The 13,638-nt window shown below is 50.2% G+C and overlaps 1 protein-coding gene across 11 annotated transcripts in view; it reads right to left on the reverse strand.

Annotated features, from left to right (window-relative positions):
* Positions 1 to 2,110: 2,110 nt before the first annotated feature.
* The window catches only part of LOC147090480 (misshapen-like kinase 1), a 197,748-nt gene continuing 186,220 nt past the window's right edge, over positions 2,111 to 13,638 (reverse strand). For all 11 annotated transcript variants that reach the window (XM_085977245.1, XM_085977246.1, XM_085977240.1 and 8 more), the window contains 3 exons: positions 7,195 to 7,354; positions 4,837 to 4,976; positions 2,111 to 2,973 (listed from right to left, as the gene is read on the reverse strand). In XM_085977245.1, coding sequence (XP_085833371.1) covers positions 2,890 to 2,973; positions 4,837 to 4,976; positions 7,195 to 7,354 — 384 coding nt within the window. In that variant the 3' untranslated portion in view covers positions 2,111 to 2,889. The remainder of the gene's footprint in view (positions 2,974 to 4,836; positions 4,977 to 7,194; positions 7,355 to 13,638) is intronic.

A 13,638-nucleotide genomic window follows, 5' to 3' on the forward strand; every position in this document is an offset into this window, starting at 1 on the left:
ACAAATAGCTCCGACAGCATGCAGCCAATTCTTCAGAGTGTGGAAGCAGATGATTCCCAGCTCGCAGCAGTAGGACAGCAGAGACTGAGCAGGGTCAAAACCAAGAGCTGGAAACGTGACTTCAGACCAGCCCAAACCCACGCATCCAATAAACTACACTCTTCCATTTTTCTGCCAAATCACCAAGTCCAATATTTCCCAAGTAGTGATTCGTATCTGAAATGGTCTTTTGGGTGGGGCAGTGGAAGCAAAAACTCAAATCATTCTGGAGGTCGTTTGATCCAGTGATTAAGGTTGGGGTGGGGGGGGGGGGCAGGGCTGAAGTAATCAGAAGTTTCTGTGGGAGAAAGTATTACTGGATGGAGAAATCGGACCAACATGTTCATACACAAATCAAAAGGAACAGATGAACACGGAGCAAGTGTATCAAGCGATATGGAGCAAAGGTGGGGAAATGGTGAGAGGTCAGCCATAATCTAATAGAATGGTGGAACAGGCTCCAAGGGGCTGAACAACCTACTCCTGTTCCTATATTAAAACACTGAGCTGCACTGGCTGGACCGTACACTAGGAAGTTTGCAAATAATACATGAATGAGAATCCAGACGCCTTCTTGTGGAAAACCTGCATTTATTACCAAGTTTAAACTCTCGGCCAGCACATCTTGTCCCATAAAAGGCAACCAGCAAGACCCAACTGGCGAGAGTCTAGAGTTCCCATGGTAACAGCCCACCCTTTTGGCTGTTCCATTTCACAGGGACCACTTACATGCTGCTTATTTCTTCCCGCCACCCCCACCCCCTGCCTAATTTAAGAGCAGTCCATGTGCGTGTGCTTGAAAAATGGAGGTGACCATTTCTTGAGAACTGTATCCAGTGCGCCAACGAGTCGGGAAAACAAGTTCTTGAAAACTTTCACCAGGAAAGACGAAAGTTTTAGCTTCCCCACCCCCCCCACCCTTACGAAATGGATCTAATTCAATGAGACGATTACACCTTAAAAGCAGCGAGTTGAGTTTCTGTATCTCCCAGACTTCTCACGTCCTCTCCCCCCTCACCACACAATATATCACCAGTCAGGGCTTTACAAGCTCCTGGGCCATGGCTCTACTTAGCAGCAGACGGGCATATAGTGGGGTATTGCTCGCACTGCTTTAACGTGGATTTCTATCATAGTCCAAACCCTGGGACTTGTGGGGTGCAACAGAATTGATGCAATGATCTGAGGCTACACCACCAGCTTCTCAAATGAGGTAGTGTTGGGTTTTAAAAACATACGGCTGCCCTCCGGGGGGGGGGGGGCTGGTCCATCTGCTATCCGTACGATGATAACCAAGCACAAACAGAAGATGAACCAAGTGGCAAATGTCTACTTTCCTTTGCAAGATTCTTATGAAGCTTTGCTTCAGTTAGGAACTAAACGGGTGAAGTGACAGGAAACTGTGTCTGGACGCCCTTATCTGCCTATGAGAGAGCAGCGTAAGCAAGGGAGAACCATTTCAAAACCAGTACGCTGCCGACAACGTAGCAACCACCGAATCACAATGACAAAAGATCCCGTCTCTGGTCTTTTGTCCCATACACATCTGGCACGTACAATCTGGCTTGCCCCAACCCTCCCCACCCCAAGACCCTCCTTTTTTTTTTGAGATTCAGCACCCAAGTGGGATTGTCTCAAGTTGGCAGTCTCCATGGTTACAGTGTACAATGTTCCTGCAAGCACATGTATACATCAACTTAAAGATTTCTAAGGGCTGTGGAATGGAAAAAAGTGAAATCACAAGAGAGAATGATGCCGTTTGAATGACGAGAAATGCACTGCGAGGTCACCCGGTCGGTTATAGCGATCTTGTGCTTTTTCACATTTTGCCGCTCTTCTCTGTACTAACAGGTATCAAAATCGAGAGCGAAAACGAGGCCAACAGACTTGACTGAATAGTGGACGCACATGTGAATGATCTTTGCCAAAATTTATAGGGCAGGCGAGAGGATGAAGGCGGAGACATTCACCAGACATTGAGAAATGCATCGAATGCTCTGGGCTCTCCTCGATTAGGCGAAGACTGTATGTGCAGTCCAATATTGCCAAACACACACACCTTGAAGAGACATTTTGAGATGACACTTTAATACAAATGGCACACTGTGATGCTTATACAGTCTTTTCCTCCCCTTCACCCTAAAACCACCTTACCTGAGGCAGAAATGATCCTTAATTGAGCTGAATGGTCCCGCAAATCAACAATGGAGATTCCCCACACCTTTCAGTGACTGAACGCCAGCTATTTATTTTTTGTGCAATTGGTCACTTGTTTGGGTTTATGACAGGAAGTTGAAAAACTTTAACACCTTAGTTCTACGCTAAAATAAGCAACAAAAAGATAAACAAACAGTTGAACTACCAGTCTGGGCTCAAACCAGGTTTTCCCAACTGCCTGTCCTTGGAAATTGGCCGGGAGTGGCACAGATCAGTTCACACTAACCGGGTTAGTTGGTAGTATTCGGTGCTCCCTACCCAACTAGAACAGCAGCTCATTTTGAATCACTTCTGACCGTTATTCTTTATCCCTCCCCCCCACCAACCAAGTGCACACTTCATCTGTGTGATCTGCCACCAATCAGAAGCAGCCTCAGCTTCCAAAGAGAAAAGCATGCTGGGTAGGTCACATGACTGCAGCCAAGCTGTCAATTCGCTCTCCAGAAAAGGGAAAGGAAAACAAAAATTGAAAAGAATCAGCTTCATTGACAATGTCTTTTGAGGCACAAGATCCACTGTGAGTTCCACAGAAACCTTTCCAAGGCCTTTTATATCCCGTTTAAATCTCTGATCTACAAAATGCACCGTCATACTTATTTACAGTATCCACCGTTTTAGTCCAACATGTCCCTTTTACCAGTTCATGATTGTGTTCCTATTTAACGTCATGAAATAAACTTGACTGCTTCCTCCTGAACGGACCGAGGCAAAAAATACCTGTGGAGAATCAAAGGGAAGTAGTGAGATGGGTTTCACAAACAAGAGATTGCACTGGTTGCTCGAGGCTTTGGTGTATTTTACTAATCCTCGCTCCCATTCTATTGTAAAATGAGCAGACTAAGTCAGCCTCAGCTAATGTAAATACAAAGTATTAACAGCACTGAAACAGGCCATTCAGCCAACAGGTCCCTGCTGGTGTTTATGCTCCACACGAGCCTCATCCTATCCTTCTTCACCTAACCCCATCAACTTGTCCTTCTATTCCGTTCTCCCTCAAGTGCTTATCTAGCTCCCCCTCAAACGTTATTCGTCTCGACAACTCCATGCCGTACCGAGTTCCACTTTCTAACCACTCTCTGGGTAAAGAAATTTTGCATGAATTCCCAATTGGATTTACTAGTGATTATCCCATATTTATAGCCCCTGGTTCTGGACTCCACCGCAAGTGGAAGCATCTTCCTCATCAAACCCTTTCATAATCTTACAGACCTCCATCAGGTCACCCCTCAGTCTTTTCCAGAGAAGAAAGACCCAGCCTATTCGATCTTTCCTGATAGTTCGGGTATCATTCTAGGAAATCTTTGTTGCACCTTCTACAGTGCCCCTATAGAACTGACTCAGTTATCCCAGTCTCAACTAATACTTGGGCTGGGGGGGGGGGGGGGGGAGAGAAGAGCAGAAAAGGATGAAGGGAAACAGTTTTCCTGACTGAATCATGTTGTATGGAAGTTGGCAAAACAGCTAAGAATCTGCGCAATCTTTTGCCCATAGCTGGAAAGGAAGATAGAAGTCTCAGATTGCGGAAATGCAGTGGCTTATAATGTCAATCGAAGAGCAGCATTGATGGCATTCACGAGCTGGACCAGCCCAATGTAGGAGCAAGGGGTCAACGTCAAAAAAAAAAAGTAGAGCACTAAACCTTTATAAAACACTAGTTCGGCCCCAGCTGGAGTATTGTCCAATTCTGGGCACCGCACTTTAGGAAGGATTGAAGGCTTTGGAGAGGGTGTGGAGGAGATTTACTAGAATGGTTCCAGGGATGAGGGATCACAGTTACGTGGATAGACTGGAGAAGCTGGGGTTGTTCTCCTTGGAGCAGAGAAGGCTAAGAGGAGATTTGATAGAGGCGTTCACAATCATGAAGCATTTAGATGGAGTGAATAAAGGAGAAAGTTTCCAATGGGAAGGGTTGATAACCAGAGGGCACAGAGTTAAGGTGATTGGCAAAAGAACCAGAGGCGACATCAGGAAAAACATTTTTACGCAACGAGTGGTTAGGATTTGGAACGCACTGCCTGATAGGGTGGTGGATACAGATTCAATAGTAGCCTTCAGAAGGGAACTGGATAAATACTTGAAGGAGAAAAAATTGCTCAGCTATGGGGAAAGAGCGGGGGAGTGGGACAACTGGATTGCTCTTCGAAAGAGCCGGCACAGACTCGATGGGCCAAATGGCCTCCTTCTGTGCTGTACTAGAATTAAATCATTGGTGGAACAGGACATATTTGGGCCCATGTAGGAGACAGCCCTCCCCCCATATAGGTCACCTTCTGGTAAGAGTGGGATAAACAAATTCTAGGTTTCTCCATGTTCAGCACAACATTGTTGGTCAAAAGCTGGTTTGCTGAGCTGGAGCGTTTTCCTCGTCTCTCCTTTCAAACTTTTACAAGTGAGACAATGACCGATCTTTCCCTTCACTCCGGGCCGGTGCTGCTGCTTGCTGCGGTAGGTGCACAGGATTGAACCGGAGACCGTCCTAGTTTCGAAGACTTTCTAACGCTGCCTAAAAACTAACGGAGCCACGAGATGCTTTAACTTCTCCACAAAACCCGTGTGTGAGCCACAAAAATCGCACGTTACCTTGTCGTTCCGTTCGCAGAGGAATTTTAGCCGCTGTGCTCTTTTGTGCATGAAAACGCCATCAAGGTGGCCCGTCTCTACAGAGCGGATTTCGATTGCCTTCTCACCCCAGCCCATGATCTGGTTCGAACAGATGTACGCTGTATAACGACACAATGCACAGTTACACACGAGTTATAGAAAACAGAGAAAAATAGCAGCAGGAGTAGGCCATTCAGTCCTTCGAGCCTGCTCCGCCATTCAATACGATCATGGCTGATCCTCTATCTCAATACCATATTCCCGCTCTCTCACCCATACCCCTCGATGCCTTTTGTGTCTAGAAATCTATCTACAGGAAACTTTCGTTTATCCGGAGGTTGTGTGTCTGGAAACCTCGATCTAACGGCAGAAATCAGCAGCCGTTTTGGTTAGGTTTTTTTTCTTCTAGCATTTTTTTTAATAAAACAGTCAGGCTCTGGAAAGCATCTCTGTAGCTTAGCAACAGCTTCAGAGACACTTCCAAGGTACGGGCCGAGTGTTTACAAGCTGTTGCGAGGCAACAGTGTTTGTTGTCAGATACGGAGATGAAAACCTCCGTATCCTTCAACATTAGCGCTGGTCTATCTGGAAGTTTTGATAGATCGGCAGCAGCTCGGTCCCGTCGGTGCCGGATATCGCGAAGTTTCCTGTATCTCCTTCTTAAATATATTCAGTGACTTGGCCTCCACAGCCTTCTGTGGTAGAGAATTCCACAGGTTCACCACCCTCTGAGTGAAGAAATTTCTCATCAGTCCTAAATGTCCCACCCTGTATCCTGAGGCTGTGACCCCTCGTTCTAGATCCCCCAGCCAGGGGAAACATCCTCCCTGCATCCAGTCTGTCTAGCCCTGTCAGAATTTTATATATTCTGACAGGGCTATAGGAGGTGGTCAGTTCCAGTGATGGATACCAGACCTTAAAAGTGCTGGTCACAGGTCTGGCGCATCTTCCACCTGTAGGTCAGTCAGTATTCACTTAGTTAAGACCGAATGTATCTGTCAAGGGGCAGAGTGGGCTTTGGGGGGGGGGGGGGAAGTGGAATAACTCGTCCCTCAGTGGAGCAGCACGTTGGCGACCGCTACAAGATCCCTCTGGTGGTAAGACGCGACCATACGCGGTGCTCCTGATCTAAACTTGGCTGTGCTGCAGATGGAAGGGAGGTGCCAGGATCACCCTACTTGCTTCTTCTTTGGGGGGCGGGTGAGGAAGAAGCACTGATTTGCGCCGTCCGGCAGTTCCACAGGCACCATCCAATCGCCTGGTCATCCTCCTTATTGACCAACTGTTGCCCGTGAATCAGAGCAGAGTTCAATCACGTCCCCCACCAAACATCTGTGCACTTTCCAGCAGGAACACTCTCTTCTCTCCTCAGCTTCAGAAAAATCAGTCAATAATGGCCCCTTGATCAGCATATTGACATTTCTGAATCTAATGTCAAGGTGCCCTTTGCAGATGTCCACGTCAAACTAAGGCCACCGTAGAACCTGTCAATGGACATTCCTGCAGCAGTCTGATTATTAAAAATAAGGTCAATCTTTAAAATGCCAGAACTAAAAAATTAGCCATTTACAGGAAACTTTGTTATATCCGGCACCGACGGGACCGAGCTATTGCCGATCTATCAAAACTGCCGGACATACAAAGTTAATGTTGAAGCATACGGAGGTTTTCATCTCCGTATCGACAACAAACACTGTTGCTTAGCAACAGCGTGTAAACAGTCAGCCCGTACCTTGGAAGCGTCTCTGTAGCTTAGCAACAGCTTCAGAGAGACTTTCCAGAGCCCGACTGTTGAAAACAAAGCCACGAGAAGAAAAAAAACCTAACAAAACGGCTCCTGATTTCTGCCGGTAGATCGAGGTTTCCGGACATACAACCTCCGGATAAACCAAAGTTTCCTGTATAAAGATGCAGCACATACATCAAGGTTTTAACCCATGCCAGTGACTGTCCAGACACAGAATGAAGCCCTGTCGAGATCGGAGTGACATGAAACGGTAATGGATGGCACTGCTCCGAAGAGGCCATCACTACTGAGAGGCCATTAACAGCACTGCAAGATCTAGAAACCCTGCTCTCGGCTCGAGGGCTGTAATGTGGGGAGGGGGGGGGGGGTCAATATCAAGGTGCAATGCAGCAACTTCTGCTCGAAGAGCTTGCGTGTGGGTGTCCGTGCTTGAATCAGCCGACACTTATCACCAAGCCTCGCACAGTGGCCCTTTGCATTGGCCACAGTCTCCCGGTCTTCTTGAGGGCTAAATGGACAGTCACAGAAAATTAAAGAAAAAGCACTGGAGAAAGTTCACAGAGGAACGCTCCATTTCGTGGGCAACTTACCAACAGAGGTCGGCATCTCGCCCCACTGCAGCACCACGTCTTTGGTGATACGGCCGTAGGTGTTCACGTAAACTCCTTCATCTTCGTAGCACAGAAGCATTTCCATTCCAGCAGTATTGGGTAGAATTACAATGGCATGAGGCACTACGTGGGTCTGAATCTACAAACAAAGAGAAACCAAAAGGTTCAGAGGTCGAACCAGTGCACGCAGGAACAGGAGGAGGCCATTCAGCCCCTTGAGCCTGTTCCGCCATTCTATTCGATCATAGCGGATTTATACCTCAACTTCATGGATACAGATCCCTTGATACCCTTACCCAACAATCTATGGATCCCAGTTTAGAAAATTTCAATTGTCTCTCAAACATCCACAGCCTTTTGGGGAGCGAGTGCCAAATTTCCACTACCTTCCGAGTAGGGAAATAGTCTTTTGGATGAGACGTTAATCCGAGGCCCCGTCTGCTTTCTCAGGTGGACGCAACAGATCCCATGGCACTATTTCGAAGAACAGCAGGGGAGATCTCCCGGTGTCCTGACCAATATTTATCCCTCAACCAACACAACAAAAACAGATTATCTGGTCAGCATCACATTGCTGTTTGTGGGAGCTTGCTGTGCGCGAATTGGCTGTCGCGTTTCCCACATTACGACAGTGACTCCACTTCAAAAGTGCTTCATTGTCTGTAAAACGCTTTGAGAAGTCCGGTGGTCGTGAAAGGCGCCATAGAAATGCAAGTCTTTCTTTCTTTTGGTGCTTCCTAGTTTCACTCCTAAATGGTTTTGCTCTAATTTTATTATAGCCTCTTGTTCTGGATTCTCCCATTAGAGAAAATAAGTTTCTCTGTATCTACCATCATCGAATCCTTTTATCATTTTCAACAACCGGATTAGATCAGCCCTCAACCTTCTAGATTCAAGGGAATACAAGGCAGGTTTATGCAACCTGTCCTCATAAAATGAACCCTTTCTGCCCCGGTATCGTTCTGGTGAATCTGAACTGTACCCCCTCCAAGATCAATACCTCTTTCCTGGGCTTTGTTGGCCAAAACTGAACAGATCACAATGAAGCCCGATAAGGCTCGTGCTATAAATGTTGAGCTAATATACTGGATTATGCTATTTCTGTTGGATAGGAGTGGAAAAATCCCAGTTTCCCTCTTCCTTGGTGGACGGGGGCTGGCGGTGGGAAAAAGTGTCAGTGCTGAGGGAATTGCATTTCTGTCCTTCCTGTGCCAGCCATCCTGGTAGCCTCTCAGCTCAGTCTCGCAACTTACTGCCAAACTCTTTCACAGCAGAAAGAAACAAATATATGTTAATTCTGCTAGTCGTTACCGAATTGAATGCCTGTCTCAAAGGAGACCACTTTCTCCCCCCAATTTCCTCCTCTCCTTGCTGACGTACAGTTCAACAGGGACCGGCTATCACGCAGCATCTCTCCAAGTCGTCATTCCCTCATGAGCGCATCTGGGCATAAAGGACGACAGGCTATTCGACCATGTCCTCACCCCAGATATTAAGTGCAACCAGCTACTCACACAACAGTAACTGGAACACCAACGTTGGCTGCTATGACCTAGGCGCATCCCCGCAAAACCGACGGTCACTGTCAGTGAAGTGCATGCTTGTCTGCAATGCATCAATGACAAGCGTGCCATTGAGAGAAATGATGGGGAAGTCTAGGCCCTAAACCATACTGCAGTCCCAACCAACAGGGCAGCCAGAGGAGGAAACCTAGTGACAAGTCCAAAAAAAAAAAGCAGGATCCTGATCTATAGAAAACACTCTCTCTCTCTGGGCCATGGTTTGAAATGAATTCAATGGGGAAATAAATATTGTGGTAAACCACTTTTGTCGTTCACTATCGTTACACTATAGTTATCACTGTTATATCGTTACTCTATGGTTATCACTGTTCACACTGTTGTATCACTATACGAGGTCGCCTCTTGTCACGCTGTTATACCTGGGCTGACCACTGCTGACTCCGCCCATGGCTCCACCTACCTGCCCAGGTATAAAGGTGGTCGACTGGCTGGTATTCCTCCTTGTTGGATCCGATCACCCACGAGGGTGGGCTCTGTTATTTAGCCAATAAAAACCTATAGTTACTTTCTTAACTCGTCGCTTTTCATTGGATGAATTGATAGGTATATCAATTTTATTGGCTAAATTTTAAAATGTCGACACTTGAGCAGTCAAACGACCAGCCAAGCGACCAGCCAGACGCCCAGCTACAACAGCCACAGCAGCCAGCCTGGCTGCGAGCCCTCCGACCACCGTACCTGGATCTAAACCCACAGGCAGCAAACTCAGCCCTCGACTTCGAACACTGGCTGAGCTGTTTCGATTCCTACCTGGGAGAATCCGGCGTGCCTCAGAAATCCATGCTAAGAGTTCTGACCGCCCAAGTGAGCCCTAAAGTATTCGCACTCATCCGGGACCTTAAAACATACGAAGCCACCATCAACCTGCTGAAACAACAGTACCGGAGCCCGGTAAACTCCATGTATGCCAGACACCTCCTAAGATCCCGCCCGCAACAGCCAGGAGAGTCGGTAGATGAATTTTTACGGGCGCTACAAGCACTCGGCAGGGACTGTAACTTTAAAGCGGTATCAGCGGCAGAAAATACTGAAGATAATGTCCGCTATGCCTTTGTGAAAGGCCTGCGGTCCGACTACGCACGGCAAAGACTTCTTGAAGCAAAGGACCTTAACCTGAACACAGCTGCAGCCCTCGCTCGCTCCCTAGAAGTGGCCCATCGGGACCTCGAGGCGTACTCCAGGTAGAGTAATTTGCGACCCTGGGACTCGGGACCGACCCCGACCGCAATACCCCTTGCAGCGCCGCCCCTGGGACCTACCTCTGCGTCGGCGTCCCGGACCCGATCGGGACCACCACCCCGGGTACCGGCTGCGACTTCGGACCCCCGCGATCGGGCCGCCGGCTGCTTCTTCTGCGGCCAGGCGAAACATCCTAGGGCGCGCTGCCCAGCGAGAAACGCGACGTGCTCAAGCTGCCTGAAGAAAGGCCACTTTGCTAAGGCCTGCAGAGGCCAACAAAGATCAACAGAGGCCAGCAGTGCCTCATGCGAGTTGTGGGGGCGGCCATCTTCCATCAAGGCCACAGATGCCAGCATCCCCACGTGTGAGTCATGGGGGCGGCCATCTTTGATCCAGGCAACCGACACCAGCAGTGCCTCATGTGAGTTGTGGGGGCAGCCATCTTCTCCGCCATTTTGTCCAACCTCGTGGGCGCCGCCATTTTACCCTCCACGCTCGACCGCCACCTCGCCTCCGGACTCGACCACCGCCTCACCCGCAGACTACGGCAGCTCGCTGAGCCACACACTAGCCTCCGTCACACTGGAACAAGCCCGCCCGCACCACCTGTCCAAGTCCATGATGGACATCAAAGTAAACGGCCGCGCCACGACCTGCCTGTTCGACAGCGGAAGCACGGAGAGTTTCATCCACCCAGACACGGTGAGCCACTACTCCCTCACTGTCCGGCCAACGCGCAACCGGATCTCGATGGCATCGAGGTCCCACGCCACAGACATCAGCGGCTACTGTGTCGTGACCCTGTCGGTTAAGGGCACGGAGTATAAAAATTTTAAACTCCTCGTCCTCCCCCAGCTCTGCGCTGCCGTCCTACTAGGGCTGGACTTCCAATCCCACCTCCAAAGCGTCACTCTAGCATACGGCGGACCCCTCCCCCCACTCACAGTGGACAACCAGCAGCCTTTAAACTGCCCACCGCGTAACACCTGCGGCCTATCCACCCTCAAGGTCCCGCCACCTTCCCTGTTCGCTCACCTCACCCCCGACTGCAAACCCGTCGCTACCAAGAGCAGGCGGTACAGTGCCGGGGACAGAGCCTTCATTAGCTCTGAGGTGCAGCGTCTCCTGAAGGAGGGCATCGAGGGGAGCAGCAGCCCCTGGCGTGCCCAGGTCGTGGTCGTTAAGACCGGCAATAAAAACCGCCTGGTCATCGACTACAGCCAGACCATAAACCGGTACACCCAGCTGGACGCATACCCCCTTCCCCGCATATCTGATATGGTCAATCAGATTGCACAATACCGAGTATTCTCTACCATCGACCTTAAGTCGGCCTACCACCAACTCCCTATCCGCCCTGAGGACCGCCAGTATACCGCCTTCGAGGCGAATGGCCGCCTCTACCACTTCCTTAGGGTTCCCTTCGGCGTCACCAACGGGGTTTCGGTCTTCCAAAGGGAGATGGACCGGATGGTTGACCAGAACGGGCTGCACGCCACGTTCCCCTATCTAGATAACGTCACCATCTGCGGCCGCGACCGGCAGGACCATGATGTTAATCTGGAGAGATTCCTCCGTACGGCCCAACCTCACCTACAATAAGGAGAAATGTGTGTTTAACACCTCACGCCTTGCCATCCTCGGCTGCGTAGTAGAGGACGGACTCATCGGCCCCGACCCCGAAAGAATGCGCCCCCTCATGGAGTTACCCCTCCCCCACTGCCCAAAGGCGCTGAAGAGAACCCTGGGGCTCTTCGCCTACTATGCCCAATGGGTGCCCAATTATGCGGACAAAGCCAGACCCCTCATGAAGTCCACATCCTTCCCCCTTACGGAGGAAGCGTGCGCTGCCTTCTCCCTCATTAAGGGAGACATTGCTAAGGCCACAATGCACGCGGTGGATGAGTCCATCCCCTTCCAAGTGGAGAGCGATGCATCCGACTTCGCCCTAGCCGCTACCCTTAACCAGGAGGGGAGACCAGTGGCCGCCTTCTCAAGGACCCTACAGGGCCCTGAGATCCGACACTCGTCGGTCGAGAAGGAGGCCCAGGCGATTGTGGAGGCTGTACGACGCTGGAGGCACTACCTGGCAGGCAAATGATTTACCCTCCTCACCGACCAGCGTTCGGTCGCTTTTATGTTTAATAACAAGCTGAGGGGTAAAATCAAGAACGACAAGATCTTGAGGTGGAGAATCGAACTCTCCACCTATGATTATGATATCTTGTACCGGCCAGGTAAGCTGAACGAACCCCCTGATGCTCTATCACGAATTACATGCGCCAACGCGCAAATTGATAGACTCCAGACCCTCCACAACGACCTCTGCCACCCCGGAGTCACCAGACTTTACCACTTCATTAAGGCCCGCAACCTGCCCTACTCCATCGAGGAGGTCAGGACCATGACCAGGAACTGCCAGACCTGTGCCGAGTGCAAACCGCATTTCTTTAGGCCGGACAGAGCAAGCCTGATCAAGGCCACCCGCCCCTTCGAGCGCTTGAGCATCGATTTTAAGGGGCCCCTCCCGTCCTCTGACCGTAATGTGTACTTCCTCAACATTGTTGATGAGTACTCCCGTTTCCCCTTCGCCTTCCCCTGCCCAGACATGACCAGTACCACGGTCATTAAATGCGTGAACGACCTCTTCGCCTTGTTCGGGTTCCCAAACTATATACATAGTGACCGGGGCTCCTCCTTCATGAGCGAGGAACTCCGCCAGTTCCTACTAGCGAGAGGTATTGCTGCAAGCAGGACCACCAGCTACAACCCTCGAGGGAACGGCCAGGTGGAAAGAGAGAACGCGACTGTATGGAAGGCTGTCCTCTTAGCCTTAAAGTCTAAGGGCCTCCCAACCTCCCGCTGGCAGGAAGTCCTCCCGGCAGCGCTGCATTCCATCCAGTCACTACTGTGCACTGCCATTAACGCCACCCCCCATGAACGAATGTTTGTTTTCCCCAGGAAGTCAACTACGGGAACCACACTACCAACCTGGCTGACCTCTCCGGGGCCCGTCCTGCTGCGAAAGCACGTGAGGGCCCATAAAACGGACCCCCTGGTCGAGAGGGTGAACCTCCTGCACGCCAACCCTCAGTACGCCTATGTGGCATACCCAGACGGGCGGGAGGACACAGTCTCCTTGCGAGACCTCGCACCCTCGGGCATTCCGGAGACACCACCTTCACCCACCGCCCCCCCCCCCCCCCCCGATTCCAGCTCAGGTAGACGGCATGCCGGAACCCCACGAGCCCTCGCCGACCACGCAGACACCAGCATCACCACCGGAGAATGCAACACCGCCGCTGCGACGATCGGAAAGGCTTACGAGGCCCCCGGACAGACTGACATACCAGAACTGGTAGTACACATCACCCCGCCGGACTCAAATCTAAACAAGGGGTGAATGTGGTAAACCACTTTTGTCGTTCACTATCGTTACACTATAGTTATCACTGTTATATCGTTACTCTATGGTTATCACTGTTCACACTGTTGTATCACTATACGAGGTCGCCTCTTGTCACGCTGTTATACCTGGGCTGACCACTGCTGACTCCGCCCATGGCTCCACCTACCTGCCCAGGTATAAAAGGTGGTCGACTGGCTGGTATTCCTCCTTGTTGGATCCGATCACCCACGAGGGTGGGCTCTGTTATTTAGC

The sequence above is a fragment of the Somniosus microcephalus genome, unplaced genomic scaffold, assembly GCF_052327205.1.
Source record: "Somniosus microcephalus isolate GS21.2 unplaced genomic scaffold, FLI_Smic_1.0 unresolved_chr4, whole genome shotgun sequence".
NCBI lineage: Eukaryota > Metazoa > Chordata > Chondrichthyes > Squaliformes > Somniosidae > Somniosus > Somniosus microcephalus.